The 18,033-nt window shown below is 33.5% G+C and overlaps 3 protein-coding genes across 3 annotated transcripts; 2 read left to right on the forward strand and 1 right to left on the reverse strand.

Moving 5' to 3' along the window:
- The first annotated feature begins 1,645 nt into the window (after positions 1-1,645).
- LOC106423780 (chorismate synthase, chloroplastic) lies at positions 1,646-5,155 on the forward strand. Its single transcript, XM_013864539.3, has 13 exons — positions 1,646-1,956; positions 2,089-2,239; positions 2,302-2,378; positions 2,466-2,524; positions 3,200-3,283; positions 3,384-3,476; positions 3,708-3,788; positions 3,917-4,048; positions 4,135-4,237; positions 4,300-4,394; positions 4,477-4,542; positions 4,629-4,713; positions 4,799-5,155. Exons 1-13 carry the CDS (start codon positions 1,821-1,823, stop codon positions 4,960-4,962), a joined length of 1,326 nt encoding a protein of 441 aa, XP_013719993.2. The 5' UTR covers positions 1,646-1,820; the 3' UTR covers positions 4,963-5,155.
- A 7,396-nt stretch (positions 5,156-12,551) lies between these two features.
- LOC106423774 (AMSH-like ubiquitin thioesterase 1) lies at positions 12,552-15,806 on the forward strand. The gene is made up of 14 exons (XM_013864533.3): positions 12,552-12,916; positions 12,998-13,062; positions 13,143-13,218; positions 13,308-13,484; positions 13,626-13,720; positions 13,832-13,937; positions 14,018-14,064; positions 14,227-14,557; positions 14,644-14,733; positions 14,831-14,893; positions 14,983-15,057; positions 15,161-15,223; positions 15,301-15,353; positions 15,419-15,806. The coding sequence occupies exons 1-14, from the start codon at positions 12,803-12,805 to the stop codon at positions 15,591-15,593; spliced, it is 1,530 nt and encodes a 509-aa protein (XP_013719987.2). The 5' UTR covers positions 12,552-12,802; the 3' UTR covers positions 15,594-15,806.
- A 659-nt stretch (positions 15,807-16,465) lies between these two features.
- On the reverse strand, positions 16,466-17,725 carry BNAC08G03310D. The gene is made up of 2 exons (XM_013864507.3): positions 16,868-17,725; positions 16,466-16,775 (listed from the first exon to the last, which is right to left on the reverse strand). The coding sequence occupies exons 1-2, from the start codon at positions 17,285-17,287 to the stop codon at positions 16,698-16,700; spliced, it is 498 nt and encodes a 165-aa protein (XP_013719961.1). The 5' UTR covers positions 17,288-17,725; the 3' UTR covers positions 16,466-16,697.
- Positions 17,726-18,033: the final 308 nt, after the last annotated feature.

The raw sequence follows: 18,033 nt of genomic DNA on the forward strand, positions 1-18,033 counted from the left end.
GTTTAGGGATTAGAACACATATATGTTGTACGAGTTCAAATTTGGTTGTTGATGAATTTAGGGAGGCTTATTCAAACAAGAATTTGTATGGAATTTATTGATTTTAAAAGTTGATGGACTTTTAAAAGTTAAGTAAACTTAACAAATAGTTTACATAGATTTCCATTGATTGTGATTGATCTTCATAAATTTGCATACATTTTTTTTTTTTTTATAAATCCTTTTAAGGAAATATGTAAAAGTTCTTTTAGAAAACTTTCCAATTTTTTAAAAGCTCTTTATAAGTAGAGATGATAGTAAGAGATGATATACGGGTCAGAGATGATGTACAACAAGTCCCTGAGAAATCTTCGTGGCCGAATCAAGTCACAAGATCGATCGAGATCAATTCTTGAGGGTAATCTATTGTAGCCATCTTGGACCTCATGTTGCTACGTACGATTGGAATCGATGTTCCTTAGTAACACTAGTAGCGATGAGTTGAGCCACCTCAGTCCTTCCTTCACCCACGTGATCCAATTTCCACTACGAAAAGACACAAGGAGATGATGAATGTTTCGGAAATGATAAATGAGTGTTGGGTAGTTTTCTGTCCATGGCAACGATAGGAGCTGCGCCTCGAAGAATGAGTTGGTAGAAAGAAGGATCGTCAGCCATGAAAGACAGCTTTCCACCACTATTGCTTACGCTATTCTGCCAAGATGATGACACTCAAGCATTGATGCTTCTTGTTATGGTATAAGAACATCATCGCTGTTTTTTTTTCTTTGTATATGATTTTCTTCTTGTTATAGTTTTGAAATAAATGGGCAAATGTTGAAATTATTTTACTTGTTTGTGTAACGCTACAGAATCAAAAGTGTGTTTTCTATTATATGGATTTTAAAACTCTCATGGGTATACATCAGATTTTCAAAGTTGAGTCTCATGAGTAAAAAAGTAAAGAATTTATATCCCAATAACAATAGAGTTTGATAGAATTAAAAAATCAATCATAGTAAACTTTTTGAATAACAAAAGATTTTGAATGAATTTTAAAAATCTTTAAACCAATAACAATGGAGTTTACTAAGAGTTTAAAATTTCATCTACCAATAATGATGGATTTTCAAAATTTTATAATTCATTTAGACTCTATCTACCAATAACCCCCCCTAAATATATGGACATAACCAGTATAGGTAATTTCTATATTGTATAACAGCTCACAATTGAAACAAAATAATTCATTCGTATTATCGCTATAATATAGGAAGAAAATCGTTTTGTGTTCAAAAAAAATAATTACACTAATATCCTCGGGTAGTGGCATAATTTCTTTGAAAAACCAGTGGTATGAATAATAAATAATAGGATGTTTTAGGGGCTAAAAATAGATACGATCCTAGTTTAATAGTATAGATATATATATATATAAATTAAAGTTGGTTCTTCTAACCAAATGAATATTCATTCACATTTTCCATTTTCTGTAATCTACACGTGTTATTGACGTGTTTGATTATTATCTTAGGGGCTTTTGTTAGATTTGGATTATGTACTTGTTTAGCCTATTGAGTTTTCTTTAACAAAGCTTGGTTGACAAAATAAAATAAAATAAAAATAAACCGAAAACCCCGGAGATAACCAGAATTTAAGATGGTTTGATTTAGTTCCGGTTAGATAGTGTGGGTAGGTGGAGAATTGCATTTGCGCCTCCAGTTGCAGAGGGAAGAAGAAGAAGACCACAAGACATAGCCACCAACCCCCTTCACCAACTCCATTTCTCCTTCTTTTAAACCTTTTCTCTCAATCATCTTCCGTTTGTTTCGACCCTCCTCATGGCGTCTTCTCTCACCTCCAAATCCATTCTCGGATCCACCAAACCCGGTTCTTCTTCTCTCTCTCCGGAGCTCCGTCGTCTCTCATCTCCCGCCGTTCAGATCTCAATCCGAACCCAAACCAAGAAGAACCTCCGTAAGCTTTCTCTTTTCTTTGAATGGTTAAAGTTTGAATCTTTAGGGAACCCCACGTTGCTTTTTAGTGATTGCAATTGATTTAGATGAAAAAGTTGAAAGCTTTATGAGTTTAGGGTTTGTGAATTGGCAGAGATACAAGCTACTGGGAGCTCATACGGGACTCATTTTCGAGTTTCCACCTTTGGAGAATCACACGGAGGAGGTGTTGGTTGTATTATCGATGGATGTCCTCCTCGAATTCCACTCTCTGAATCTGATTTGCAATTCGATCTTGACAGGAGGTCAGGAACAAAGCTCTTCTAGTCTTTTTTTTGTTGTTGTTGTCTGATTTGCTTTTTATCAGGAGACCTGGTCAGAGCCGGATCACTACTCCTAGAAAAGAGACTGATACTTGCCGGATATCTTCTGGAGTCTCCGAAGGTTTGCTTTTTTAACTCTTTTCACAGATGATGGTTTTGATTTTGGTTTCTCAACCTTGCTCTAACTGTGAACATCCCCACAATGCAGGTATGACGACAGGAACACCTATCCATGTGTTTGTGCCAAACACAGATCAGAGGGGACTTGTAAGATTCTGATATCACCTTGCACATATTTACTCATGTTTTCTATTCGCATTAAGAAAAACAAGAAAGCAGAATAGAAGAGAAAAAGACAAAAATAGCACTAAATCAAGTTTTTTGTTCCCAAACAAGCACTCAAGGTCAAAAGTCACAAAAATACCACTTAATGTTTTATCAAAAGTCACAAACTTAGAGTATAGAGTTAAAGGGTGGGGTTTAGGGTTTAGGGTTTAGGATTTAGGATTTAGGGTTTAGGATTTAGGGTTTAGGGTTTAGGGTTTAGGGTTTAGGGTTTAGAGTTTAGGGTTTAGGGTTTATAGTTTAGGGTTTAGGGTTTAGGGTTTAGGGTTTAGAGTTTAGGGTTTAGGGTTTAGAGTTTAGGGTTTAGGGTTTAGAGTTTAGGGTTTAGGGTTTAGTGTTTAGGGTTTAGAGTTTAAGGTTTAGGGTTTAAAGTTGAGAAATGAGGTTTTGGGGATAAGATTTCAAATTTTGAAAAATAAAAAAATTAAAATTTTCAAATGATAAACTTAGAAAGGTGCTATTTTGGTCATTTTAGTTTTGGAGTGCTATTTTTATGATATAAACTTAGAAATGTGCTATTTTGGAGATTTGCCCAGAATAGAAAGCTTTAACATTTTCTGTAGATTGTAACTTTTGAGAATCTCACTGGATTTTCAGGACTATAGTGAAATGTCGGTTGCCTATAGGCCATCACATGCTGATGCAACTTATGACATGAAGTATGGTGTCAGATCAGTCCAGGTGATAACTTTTCTTTTTTGTTTAGATTATTTTTATGTAGTAGTTAGAAGGCAAAATGTTCAGCTCAACTTATTACTTTAAATGTGATGTTTTTTTCAAGGGTGGTGGGAGATCTTCAGCTAGAGAGACCATAGGAAGAGTTGCTCCTGGAGCTTTGGCCAAGAAAATTTTGAAGCAATTTGCAGGAACAGAGGTGTGTTTACTCTCTGATTTTGCAATTATCACTGCTCTCATAACAATTAAAATCAAGTTCTTCATATCCTTTATGTAGTTTCCATCACTCTTTTCTTTTCTTTTCTATCTTAGTATATTCTAAGAGGATGCCCCTTAGTAGTTTAACTCATGAACCCAATTCTCAACAACTCTTTCAAATTTGCTTCTTGATTTGCTTACGTTTGTCTCTTTTACCTTTTCGCGTCTCCAGATTCTTGCCTATGTATCTCAAGTCCACCAGGTTGTACTTCCAGAGGATTTGGTAGACCACGAGAATTTGACACTCGAACAGGTGCGAACCCTCTTTCGAAATAAAACTAAAACCCACATTTTGTTTTGTGAGTTCTTGCAGTGAATTTTCTGTGACCTTCATAAAGATCTTCTTGTAACCTTCTTATCTCATTTTGTTCGGTCTTCCAGATAGAAAACAACATCGTCAGGTGCCCTAATCCCGAGTACGCTGAAAAGATGATAGCTGCGATTGATGCTGTCAGAACTAAAGGAAACTCTGTTGGTGGTGTTGTGACCTGCATCGTTCGGAATGCTCCACGTGTAGGAACTCTATGTACCTTTCAAATAGTTTATGAAGTTTGATTGCATGAACTTCAGCAAATGATTATTGAAACTAAAATTCACAGGGGCTTGGAACACCTGTTTTCGATAAACTTGAAGCAGAACTTGCAAAAGCTTGTATGTCGTTACCTGCAACAAAGGGCTTTGAGTTCGGAAGTGGCTTCTCAGGTATGTAAAGTAAAAATTTACTCTTCTTTAGCAGCAAATAATCATACGCCATGAACCCGCAGGTACCTTTCTGACTGGTCTTGAACACAATGATGAGTTCTACGCTGATGAAAATGGAAGAATCCGGACAAAAACAAATCGGTCCGGTGGAATTCAGGTTGGTTATGTCTTGTGTGTGTTTAATATGTCTCAACAAACTACTTGAAGAGTGTAAGCTGATATAGGTCAATTATGTGTAGGGAGGGATATCAAATGGTGAGATAATAAACATGAGAGTAGCCTTCAAGCCAACATCCACAATTGGAGTAAGTTCGTGATAAATATAACAAAATGTTTGCTTGGTTATCATCAGTCAACACATTGATTGACGTTCTCCTTCCATATTGTACAGAGGAAGCAGAATACTGTAACCAGAGATAAGAAAGAAACTGAGATGATTGCGCGTGGACGTCACGATCCTTGCGTTGTTCCACGAGGTTACTATATATAAAACTGAAACCATTGTATTATCTTGTATTACTCAGGATTTTGATTTTGGATTCTTTTGTATTGTTGCTGCAGCTGTGCCTATGGTTGAAGCAATGGTGGCTTTAGTTCTTGTGGATCAGTTGATGGCGCAATATGCACAGTGCCATTTGTTTCCAATAAATCCAGAGCTGCAGGAACCTCTTCGGACAGCTTCTCCTGTCGAGTTCGAGCAGCCGCAAAATGCTGCTGCTTTGTAAGCAAAACTTGAGAAGATAAAGTGAGAGAGGCTTCGCTTTTTTTTGTGTGATTATTTTGAATAAAGGCATTAATTTTTTTGTAAGATGATGATTGTTTACTCTGTATCCTGCTTTTCATTCAGTTATATCAATCGAGACTCTTTTTTGTAACAGCCATTTCCGATCAAATATATGTTATGTGGTTGGTTTGGTATATTGTTATCAGACAAATTTCGGAGAAACACACTAAATGGAAGTTAAGAAGATACTTAAAGGAGAATGTAAACTATTCCGTTGTGTCGTTAAGCAAATTATTTATGCTCGACAAGATCTGGATGAGCATATACGACTTCATCATATGCTTTCTTGCTGAATAATTGAGTTGTTTCTTCGAATAGCAAAGAGCAATGTTGTACAACTTCATAATGATAGAAAACTGAGTCCATTGCATTTTGAACATCAATTTGAGAGGATGTATGGCCGAGAAGATTCTTCTTACCGATGGAGCAATTTCTTCTAAATACACGTGAAATTATTATGGTTAATACGTAAAATAAATTACATCAAATTATAATGGTAAATACAATTAATGTGGTAATGTGAAAAGGGAATGTAAAAAATATAATAAAACATTCAAATGAACATAATAAATAAAGTGGTTAGAATAAATAAAAAAAAATTAAAATCTGTAGAACCCCACTTAAAAATAGACAACTATTATTTTGTATTTCAATTTTAATAGAATAGACTAGATTTTGATCCGCACGTCCGTGCGGATATTTTTTCATTTTATAAATGCATTTGATATCATTACAAATGTTTTAAATATATAATTTCTATTTTAATGTTTTATATTGTTTGACTCTATAATATTATTGTTTATATTTTTTATTCGGCATTATTAATATATAGTTTGTTTAATACATTTTACATTGTTATTATTTTTATAAAAAAATCTGAAATAATCAAATAGAAAACCTCGTCCAAAATATGTTTTTTTTTAATTTATACAATTTTCATATAATAAATTTTTAAAATTTATTTATTTCTATAGAAAAAATATATATTTAATATAATTTCTATTTACATGTTGTGTTTTAAAAAAAAAATACTTTAACATATATCATTTTAGTATTTTACAAGATTTTTAAGTAAAAACATTGTTTTGTTTAAATAATATAGCTCTAATTATTTTAGTAATTTGATACATAGTAGCATCTATTTTTCACCAATGGACCTTTTTCTAATTTTAAAGATTCTAAAGTTTTCAAAGCCATTTTTTTGTTTCTCTCTCTCCATTTCCAAAGAAATGTCTACAGCCTTTTTTTAGGTGGCCTTACAAACAAAACTAGAATTTTCTTTTATTTTTATTGTAAAAAATATTTTTTTCTCTTCCCCTATTTTTTTCTCTTCCCCACAATAAGTAAAATACTTATTCTACTTTATCTAAAATTATTTATAAAATTTATTTGATAAATTAATCATTGTTATTTTTTATTATTATTTTGAGATCCATATTGTATAATTTTTGGTTTCATATATATATTTTCTTTATTATTGGAAATTTTTTATATTTATAATAAAATATTTAAAATATTATGTACTTATTTATGATTTTGATTATTAATTATACATTTTTCAATATTTAAAATAATACTCACAGTTTTAACAGCCAAAATCTTTATAGCCAACAGCCTAAAGCAACTCTCTAAAGCGAAAGTTTGTACCAATCAGACCCTAAGTTTTTTTTTAATTAATATTTCAAAATAATAGATTACTTTAATTTTTACAACATATATAGTTTGTTTTCTCATTGTGCATTTCAAAAAATTATTTTTTTATTATCTATGATTTTATCTTTTGTAACGTTTGAAATTTAATCATCTTGAGTTTGAATATTTATTTTCAAAACTGCATATTGACAAGAAAACTTTGAAAATTACACACCTATTTTTGAGTTTAGAATATTACATGAATTTTAAATTTTCTTTTTGTTACTACATTAATACATTATTTTATAAAAAAATATTTGAACTTTTGGTAATGTTTTCTAAATTATCTCAACAAATTTTGTTATAATTAAAATAAAAATTAAATTTATAATAAAAATTTGGTTTGTCATTATCTTAATTTAAATGAATTATTAAAATTTCATAGTTTTTAAATAACATATTTTTAAATAGTATATGGACTAAAGGTTATTATATACCATTATATTTTTGAATATAAATATATTTTTAAACAATATATGGTTGGGAGTTTCAAAATAAATAAAAAGATAACATATAGTTGTAGATATAAAAGTTTAACATATGTTAATAAATTTATTTTTGTCATATTTATTCACAAATCACTTCTATTTTTATATAGTACAGAATATAATTATAAATTTATAAAAAATAGTATAAATTTTTTATTTTCTTGTTTTAAAATAATTTTAATTAAAATTGATATATAACAATATTTTATTACTAATTGCAAAATTAATTAATGTGTTATTTTATAAAAGTATTTAAATTTTTAGTAAGATTTTGTTAAATTCTTTCTCTAACAAGTTTTGTTATAATTAAAAATAATAATTCAAATTTATAGTTAGCTTATTATTAATGTAAATAATCAAATATGTCATATTAACTAATTCTTTAAGTGGTCCTATTATGAATTGTCAGTAGTAGATAAAAAAATAGGAACATAAATTAATTGATTAGATATATACATAGTATGGTGGTGATCCTTTTATTTACACTTAATTCTTAGACTATGTACAATGATCAAATTTTTCAACACCCTGCTTTTCTCTTTTCAACACTCTACATTATCTTCTCTCTCTTCCACCTAATTATTTAACATCCACTTTGTTTTTTACCTCTACTATAGTTTTGTTTAATAAAATTCAACACCATACTCCCACTATTTTTAATTCATTTTAGTTTAATAACTACATATTAATAATAATTCTGCTTGTAATTAACTTAAGAAAATTAAATGACATAAATTTTAGTAATTTTTAATTTATGTTCGTAAATAATTATTTTTTAAAAATAATGCTAAAATAAATATTATTAAAACAAATTACATTATGAAACTTTAAATACACACAATACAAACACATAAAACAACAAATAAAAACATATAACTTAATGATACAATAGACTCAATTTAAAAAAAAACTCTTAAATCACACACATAAATTTAAATTTAAAGTCTTTTTTTTTTTTTTCAAACATTTCGAATTTTGCTCATATGTGTTTGACTAGATCTACTTGCAATTCATGATGTACATTTGAATCACGTAATTCAGATTTAGCACATACATGATTTGCAAATGCGGATAACACCTCAATCGAAAATGGATGTGGTGTACTAGAACCACTTGCCTCAGATTGATCATAATCGGTCCAATGTTGAGCATATGTATCTCGTTGATCCTCAACAATCATATTATGCAATATGATACATGATCTCATGGTGATAGCCAAATCAGATAAGTCCCACATGTGAGCTAGTTTATGAATGCTTTTGAATTGAGCATGTAACACTCCAAATGCACGTTCGGTGTTCTTCCGACATCCTTCTTGGTATTTTGCAATTAATTTGTCTGGTTCACTTTGAGCAAGCCGGATTGATCTAACGAAAGTTTGATAGGAAGGATAGATACCATCAACAAGAGAGTATGCCATCTCATACATACGTTGGTTGACGAAAAAATTCACTCTTGGAGTATTTCCTTGTTCAACATCATCAAACACCGGCGAACAATCTAGAACGTTTATATCGTTTAATGTTCCTGCACATCCAAAAAATGCATGCCAAATCCATAGATCATGAGATGCAATAGCTTCAAGTATAACAATAGTGGTTCCCTTATCTCCCCTTGTAAACTGACATTCCAACGCCGTTGGACAATTTTTCCATTCCCAATGCATGCAGTCAATACTTCTGATCATTCCTAGGAACCCTCACATTTTACTTACATGCAAAATTCTTTGCAAGTCATCTTGAGCTGGAGCTCTGAGATAGACTTGCTCATACAATTGTATCCTTTACAGAATCGACGCTAACACTCCAATGCTGTTGTACTTCCAATTTTGATATATTCGTCGATCGCATCGGCATCAATACTATACGATAACATTTTCATAGTAGTAGTGGATTTTGCTAGTGGAGATATACCTTCTTAATTTGATGTGTCAACTCGTTGAGCGAAGTTGTTGTCACTGCTTGATAGGTCCTCAAAGATCTGAAAAAAAATATGTTTTCGCATCCGGAATTGCCGAGGAAATATTGCTTCATCATATGTAGGTTGATTGGCGAAATAGTCATCGATCAGCTTTTGATTCGATGCTACATGATCTCTCTTAAAATATTTTCTTTTGATACGAGATGCATGTTCTTCCTCTATATTTTTTCTGCACTCTCTAGACCGGTTTACAATATACCTCTCTTCGATCTCATATTGCTTTTTGTAGGCTTCGATATCAAAAGGAAATTCCGATGGATCCATTGATTTTTTTAGTAAGATGAGATTTGTGTTTTTGGTTATGTGAAAAATGATTCCATTTATAAAGAGACGTTACCCTTTGATTTGCATAAAGAGACGTTGCCCCGTGATTTACACCAATGGTCACGGATTGCATCGAGACATTTATTAAAATAGAAAAAAACAAAATACATGATTAAAGCGGAAAAAACAAAACACATTAATAAAGCATAAAAATCATAAAGAGACATTACCCCTTGATTTGCACCAACGGTCACGGATTGCATCGACACCCTTATTAAAGTAGAAGAAACAAATACATGATTAAAGCGAAAAAACAAACATATATTATTAAAGCATAAAAAAATCAAACAGACATTGAAGTCACTTGCATCACTCTTGTGGACTCTCTTAGACCCACTATTTTTCAAACCACTGTTTCTTCCTACTTGACTACCATAGCGTGGTTGATCACGGACAGCGAACCATTCTGACAGTAAATTGAAACGACTATTTTTACCACTTGAGTATAGTTCATGCACTTTAGCTAAAACATCATTCTCTGACCACCCGCTCTGCTGCATACGTTTAGAATTATCATAAGCACCAATCCATTTGCCCAATATTTTTTTCAAGTTGTTGTAATGATTCCTGCACAAAGCTCCATCACGAGGAGGATCGAAAGAGCAATGTTCGTTATAGTACTCAGCAGTTTGTCTCCAATATGACTCATTTTTTTGGTTTATGCCAACAAGGCTGTCCGTTCCATATTTAATCCACCCACCTAGTAGCACCAAATTTTGTGAAATAGTCCATTTGAGGCTTTTCCGGCGAGTAGGAGTTGCATCCTCTGCATTGGGAGTGACTTCATTGACACCGCTTATGCCTCCAGGAATATTTTGTGTAGAAAATACAGGAAATTCAATTGTTCCAACATTTGGAATATTTTCATTACCCATGGAAGTAGAAGAATAAGGAGGTGATGAAAATGAATATGGCATATCACTAATCCACAGTATAGACGATAGTTTAGAACAAAAGCCAGAGGAAAATTTCGTGAAAAACCAAAATTTGGTACATTTTGGGGTTGGTTGAAAGCTTGATTTTGAAATCGGTAATTGTTGGGATTTTGATAATTGGGAAGATAATTTGTGAAGTTTTGAGTATTAAAAAAGTTATTGTTTTGATCCATTTTTGACGCAAAAGAGAATAATAGCAATATTATTGTCAAAAACTGATTTCTTTTCTATGTCCAAATCTAATGAACCAAGACTCTATTTATAGAGTATGAAAAGTTATGAATTCTTTTTATAAAAAATATTATTTAATATAAAATAGTTGATCTCGAAAATTTGGATGAGATAAAAATCTATAAAATCTGAACAACTAATAGTGTGGTGACACTTGCACCAATTAGATTTATTGTTTAAGCAAAAAAATACAATGTCGACAACTTTTCTCATTTTGTGTGGCGGAGAATAAGCTAAAGCTACTCTTGCAGATCCCACATTGCTTCTTTCAACTGGTTGAATGAATTCAACAAAATTAAATCCACGTCACTTTCCTCAATCATTCAACAGCCTCAATGTGGCTATTCAACTGTTGAAATAATTTTTCAGAAAGCTCATTGCATGTAGTCTTACTTATATATATGCCTCCAAACTGATGATGAAAAATTGAAATGGAAAGAATCCACTATTCTAATGTTGTATAAAGCTTGATGTGTTGTATGATATACATTTGATCTGATATGTATTATCTGGTTAGTTTGCTTAGTCGTTCCAAATTAAGTTCCAGAAATAACACACTGAATGGCAATGAAGACGATCTTTAAATACTTGAAGGGGACTATGAACTATTTTTTATGTTGCTAAGAAAATTATTTATCTTCACAAAGTATACATATGTCAACTAGGCTAATGATATGGATGAGCATATACAACTTTATGATTTTATGGTTTTAGCGAAAAATATAATTTTACATTTTTGACAGGAAAATGTGATTTTTCTCTATTGGTAAAAAATGTATTTTTACAATTTGGCGAGAAAAAATGATTTTACGGTGTTGGTGAAAAACGAATATTATAATTTTGGCGGAAAATGCAATTTTTAATTTTAATGGAAAAACGCAATATTTCGATTACAATATTACATCATAACTATAATAACTAATTTAATTAATTTTTATATTTATATTTAAGGTATTTAAATCTTTTGACTTTTGAGATGCAAATATAATATCCAAAATCTATATTTTTTTCATTTCAAATATCTAAATATTCTAGATATTATAGATTTTGTATCTAGATACTGCATTTAAATGACGATGCAATGCGGTCTAAACGAAAAAAATCTGAATATTAACATTCAGATGAAGCTCCTGGATACAAAAATGAATATGTCATAAATTAAAAAATTTAGGAGTATTCTTAATACTAAATTTAAATGATTCGAAGAAATTTTGAACTGATTTTAGGAAGATTATAAAATATGTGATAAATACATTAATATTTTATTTTATTTAGAATTTTTTTGCATACAAGAGTGGCGGTTTTTTACGGCTAGGGAAAGTCCTTAAATTTCAAATCTTGTTTTTCCTGTATTATTCACTTGTCTTGTTATGCAAACATATTCGACTAGTGCTGGGTTTGTGGATCAATCCGCCCTGCCAGGTCAATTTATTTTTTGATTCAAAAATCTAATTCACATAATCCACAAACAAAAAATCTTATATCTGTACCCCCTACTCGCCAAAATCCGCGGGCAATCTGTCGGATCCGCTGGTAAATTAGTTATATTAACAAATTAACAATAAATATTAACAACCAAATTTTAAAAAATTAACAATAAATATTAATGAAAAAACTATATTAGAATTTGTTTTATAATATTATAAGATGCCAATCTATTATTAAGTAGTAAAGTGTTTTGAAAATGAGCTAAATATTTATAATAAGTAGTAAAGTGTTTAAAAGAAAAGTAGTAAAGTATTTTAATAAATTTTAGTTATTTTCACATTTTGTAGTATTTAGTTAATTATTGAAGTTTATTTTGTATTATAATATCCAATCGGAGGCAAAGAAAGATTGGTTAAACTACATCATTAGTTCTTTCTTCTTAAAAGTGCCTCAAATCTAAACCCACCCACCAAAAAGAGGAATTTACAAAATTACCCCCAAAAGAAAGTCAAATTACACACCAGCGTCGTTGCTTCCCCTCGCCAAATCGCCATTATCGCGTCCTCTGACCTCTCACCGTCTATTTGGAACCGACGTTTCCACCACCCTGTGACGATTCCGTCACCGATCTCCGAGATCTGACTCTCAACGTCTTACACGGAAGAAAGAATTGCTTTGATTTATCTAGTCAGGAGCAGCAACAATGGGATCGTCTCCAGAGATCATCGACATCGCTACCAGTGCTCGGAGAATAGGCGTAGACAATCGTATCTCTCTCAAATTCTACTTTAGAATCGCAGATAACATCCTCAAACAGGTCTCGCCTCCCTCCTCCACTTTTATTTTGATCTGTGTCTTTTGATTTAGGGTTTCATTAGCTTCTCTGAATCATATGTAGGCTAACATATTTCGAGCTGAGAAGAATATAATTGACTTATACGTCATGCTTCTGCGTTACTCGAGGTGAGGAAAGCTGAACCTTTGACACTGTGTTTGCAGACACAGCAAGTGAAAATTAATTATGCTTTGTTTATTGTCACTAGCTTGGCTCTGGAGACTATACCTTCCCATCGTGATTACAGAACATCTCTTAAAAGCAACAAAGAGTATTTGAGAATGGTAAATGGAAACTTTATATGTATATCGTTATGATGATCCTCCCCCCCCCCTGTCAATTGTTTGATGTGAGTTTTTTTGGTCTGTTGTAGAGACTATTGGATGTCTTGGCTGAGCTGGAGAAGTTGAAACCAGTTGTACGGCAAAGGATTGAAGAACTCAATCCCAAGCCTTTACCTCGGTATAATGTGCAAACTCTTCCATCAAATGGTTCTCAACGCTGGTCTTCCCCTGTAAAACCGTCCTTAAGTAGCTATGATCATGCAAAGGTGTGCGTTAATGCTTTTACTCTAGTTTTTTTCAGAAACTTTTGGTTTCCGTTAGTAACAGATGAGATTATGGCACTAAAGTTAAAGCCGCAGTAGATAAGCATTCCCTGCTCTCTTTTTTACTTCTGTTGTTCGGCATAGGTCATAAATCCTTCTGGACATAATTTTGGCTACATGGGTTCCAGGGGTCAGCAATTCTTGAACGCTGCGCCACTTGACGAGCGTTTTCGTAATATGTAAGTCTTCTGTTTTTAGTTCTTGACGCTCTTCTCAATGGAAGTCTAAGTTGTATTTCTTACACTCTGTTCCTGGTCTCATAGTTTTTTATTAATTGCACAATTTTCTAGGTCAGTGAACTTAATCCGACCTACAGATGAAACCCTTTCCAAGCATTCTATCTTGGGTCCAAATGGACTCCGTGCACAGTGGCAGCCTCCAAAGAATGACTTAAAGGTATTATATAGCATTCTACTTTTTATACACTTCTTTCACACTAAGCTGATGTTCTTTTTTTTTTGCTGTGTTACCATCAGGTTCAGTATCCAAGCAATATAGATTTTTCGCCAATTGAAATTCCAAGGTTAGACCATCTACCTGGTTTTAAAGCAAACTGTACATTTCCATTCTGCATATCAAGTGATATTGTATAGTTGCTTACATTTTTCGGCTCACTGTCTCATGCTCTGGTTGCTTGATAATCTATGTCTTAACCTTTCCTACTGATGCTCTCTATGGGGAACAGCTTCCGACAACAATTCGTGGATAGCAAACCGATGATAACTAACGGCAGTAACAACGAACCCGAGAAGCCAATTGTGGAATCAAGCTCTACTCCAAGTGAAAGTATCCAGAAAAATTACACCGAAGAGCTTTCGTCAATGATTTCTTTCGAAGAAGAAGAAAGCGTTAATGATGACAACATCATTAGGCAACCTTCACCACCTCCTGTACTTGCCGAAGTCCAAGACTTGGCTCATGGGTTATGTCATGAAGCTAACGAAGTGGAATGTAACATAGATAACTCTTTGCCAGATGAGTCTCTACGTGCAGAATCTCCTCTTGAACTCCATATTGTAAGTTGACACCTGGATTTATCTTGATGGGTCCATACATACATATCATTGCTTTCCAACTTAATAACCTTTTACTTGCAATTCAGGCAACGACAATGATGGATGCCTTCATGAGGCTTGCCAACTCGAACACCAAGAAGGATTTAGAGACGTGTGGTATTCTTGCTGGTTCACTAGTGAGTTGTTATATGCATATATCATTCTGTTACTAAAATCTGAAAAAATGCGGTTTGAAAGTCAGCAAATAATGATCTGTGAATCACTCGTATGCAGAAAAACCGAAAGTTCTACATTACAGCTCTCATCATACCAAAACAGGAATCAACATCTAATTCGGTAAGCTCAGTCTTGTTTTGGTATTTCAACTTAGCTTATTCATTCATCAGATATGCCAATCTCAAACACTTATCTCTCAATATATATAGTGTCAGGCCACAAACGAAGAAGAGATATTTGAAGTACAGGACAAGCAATCCCTTTTCCCACTTGGATGGATTCATGTGAGTAATATGTGTAGTAAATATCAGTTAATATCGTTTGTATTGGTTGAGTGGGCGTCATATATCCATTTACTGACTCGTTAATCACTGTCTCTTTCTTCAGACGCATCCGACACAGTCTTGTTTCATGTCATCCATTGATGTCCACACCCACTATTCATACCAGGTACTGGAAATAATCGTTCTAAGTAAAACTATATCAACAATAAATTTATCTATGTTTGCTTATACAATGTTTGTCAGATTATGTTACCGGAAGCTGTGGCAATCGTTATGGCGCCACAAGACTCTTCAAGGTAATTAATAAACAAACGAAAGACCAAAGATGAAATGATTCCATGACTTGATTTTGTTTTTATAGGAAACATGGAATATTCCGGCTGACAACGCCGGGAGGAATGACGGTGATAAGGAATTGTGATCAGCGTGGGTTTCACGCGCACAGTTCGCCAGCAGACGGAGGACCAATTTACAATACGTCTACGGAAGTTTACATGAACCCTGATCTCAGTTTCGATGTCATTGATCTCAGATAGCGCTTTTGAAAATGAAAACTATGTTCAGTTTAAAAAAAAAAACATCTTGCTTTACGATGGTAACTATACTTGTTTGTATATCCGATTTTTAATATGAGCTACGCAAATTCGTGTATAATTGACTTTTTTTTTTTGTTGTAAACAAGCTCACAATATGTATAAGTTAAGCTTTATCACGATTGTTAATCATAAGTGGGAAAAAAAAGTTGTGAATCTCTCTTAGTCCTGTGGTCAGCTACTTTGTCTTATCTTTATATTTTGGAATGAACGTCGTAAGATTGATCCTAAACCCAAACGTAGATGGACCATTAAGGACAGGAATGACCGAAAAGCTTCCTCCTCCTTCACCACTTTTTCCCGCGTGCTTTGGTGGCCTAAACTGATACACATATAAGAGGAAGGAGGCGACCTATAGTTAAGTTGATTTTCGTGAGATGAGTTTGATGACTCTTCTGCTTCTGAGTCAGAGTTTGCACCACTGGTTGGTTTCCTTCTCGCTGTGTTTTGCCGGTAACAGTTGTGGCGGGAGAAAGAGAAGAAGTGATGGGAGGGAGTTAGTACTTGTAAAGACGTTTTGGAGCAGTCGAAGCTAAGGTTACATGGAAAGAAAGGATCATGCTGTTCGAGATACAAGAAGAGTTCATCTCTTCATAAAGGCCAGGGGTTGGTGCAGGTCATAGTCTAAACAAGAAAAGACAAAATACGAGTGAAAAGACAAACTCGTGAGGAGTCTCCAAGAGGAGCGATTGCTTATAAATATAATATTTAATTTGTATTTTTACAGGGGTATGTTACCGTTATCAATGGACCTGTTATATGTATCGATTTAATCACAGATCATTCTTGACATGGAGGGACCGAGCCATGAAACATACTCGAGAACAAGAAATCTTGCATAGCTATTAATATACCAGCACTGGCAACAACAAGACTATCAACAAGACTCAAGCCATCTTTAATGCTTGATGGATAAACGGAAGAAAAGTTACAACTAGTCTGGTGAAGATACAATCGTAACATTATGAATAAACTGGTGAATACGAGAGCTTGACAATGTCTCAAGAAGCAATAAAACAAAGATAACACAGGAAGTTAAGACCTTTGTCACGTTTCCACAGCTTCAGGGACATTATATGAATCTATTGTAACTTCTTCTGACAACCACATCCCCGGAAAAATCGTCTGCCATTTCCAGAGAAAATAAAATAACAATTAGTAAGCATCGATTATATTATTTTTTTCAGACACAAGAAAGATTCCGACAAGAAGCTTACATTGAGTTTCTTCTGAACAATTCTTGGTCTCTTCTTAGGTCTCCTCGGAGGTCTTTTCCCAGTAATAATTGAGTAATCCTCTTCAATCTCTGCTTTCAACAACGAAACCGAGAATTTCAGTTTCTCATTCTTCTCCGATTCTTCTTCGCCTATACCTCTCTTCATTGCCGGCAATCCGTCACCTGGTTCACCACACGCAGCTCCTCTCGTCCTTAGATTCCACGGCCGAGCCGTCGCCACAGCTCCATCGATGGGGGAAGATCTCTGGCTTGCGTGATCTGGAGAGGGAGAAGAAGAAGGAGATGGATGATGGGAATGTGATGGTAGATTGACGCATCTGAGGAATCTTTGTTGACCCCAGCGGAGGTAAGGTAAGGTGAAGTTGTGGAGGCGTTTCGATCTTTCTGGAGGAGGCTCCATTCAAGAAAACTTGGCGTCTCCTTCCTCTTCTTTTTAGAAGATTCGATTTTTTCGTCCTCTTCTCTCTCGTCTCGCCTTTTGTTGAGCTTCCGAGCAGTTCAAAGTTTTTTCGTATTTATTCTCAGAATTATTTGTTTTTCCTTTTCTTTATTGTAATGTTGTCCGATTTTTGGTGAGCTTTCTACCTGTTATTAAACTTGCTAAACAAAGGACTATCTAAACTTTTTTTTTTTATTATCTTATTACATACATGATGAGTACAGAAGCTGACCTTGGCACAAGAAGCCTCTTTGAGTGAAGCTGAGTTGGCCACTTAACAAAGAAGAGACGGTTAAGAGATTATAGATAGACTTCTTCATCTTTACGCTTTCATCATCCTGTAATTGGGATCTTTAGGCAAATTACAGGAGTGTCTCTGCATCTGAGGCAAATTCAGAGGTTTCTCACAAGGATTTGAAAGACCTTGGCGTTAGGGTTCATAGGTCATAGCCTTCTCGTCTTGGTACTGTTACGGGTCGTACGATAAGCAATAAGATCGTCTTTTCCACCCTAGAGTCTTATCAATACATCTATTTAGTTATGGCATATTAACCGAAAACCGAACCATAATTTGTTTAATGGATTATATAAGCCAGCAAGTACCGTTACCTATAAAAATATGATTAGATTAAATATTTGTTTTAAGAGGAGTACTGATACGGAATCTTAGGTGGCTAAAGTGACTAGTACGACAGTTTTAATGTTTG

The sequence above is a fragment of the Brassica napus genome, chromosome C8 (genome assembly GCF_020379485.1).
Source record: "Brassica napus cultivar Da-Ae chromosome C8, Da-Ae, whole genome shotgun sequence".
Classification (NCBI taxonomy): domain Eukaryota; kingdom Viridiplantae; phylum Streptophyta; class Magnoliopsida; order Brassicales; family Brassicaceae; genus Brassica; species Brassica napus.

Bases quoted from the DNA above. Each gene is read 5' to 3' on its own strand.
- LOC106423774 (XM_013864533.3), top strand. From the start codon at position 12,803: ATGGGATCGTCTCCAGAGATCATCGACATCGCTACCAGTGCTCGGAGA. The intron at 15,224-15,300 runs GTACTGGAAATA...AATGTTTGTCAG, and splicing joins ACACCCACTATTCATACCAG to ATTATGTTACCGGAAGCTGT. The intron at 15,354-15,418 runs GTAATTAATAAA...TTGTTTTTATAG, and splicing joins GCGCCACAAGACTCTTCAAG to GAAACATGGAATATTCCGGC.
- BNAC08G03310D (XM_013864507.3), bottom strand. From the start codon at position 17,287: ATGGAGCCTCCTCCAGAAAGATCGAAACGCCTCCACAACTTCACCTTA. The intron at 16,776-16,867 runs GTAAGCTTCTTG...TGGAAATGGCAG, and splicing joins TTGTTCAGAAGAAACTCAAT to ACGATTTTTCCGGGGATGTG.
- LOC106423780 (XM_013864539.3), top strand. From the start codon at position 1,821: ATGGCGTCTTCTCTCACCTCCAAATCCATTCTCGGATCCACCAAACCC. The intron at 3,284-3,383 runs GTGATAACTTTT...GTTTTTTTCAAG, and splicing joins ATGGTGTCAGATCAGTCCAG to GGTGGTGGGAGATCTTCAGC. The intron at 4,049-4,134 runs GTAGGAACTCTA...TAAAATTCACAG, and splicing joins TCGTTCGGAATGCTCCACGT to GGGCTTGGAACACCTGTTTT.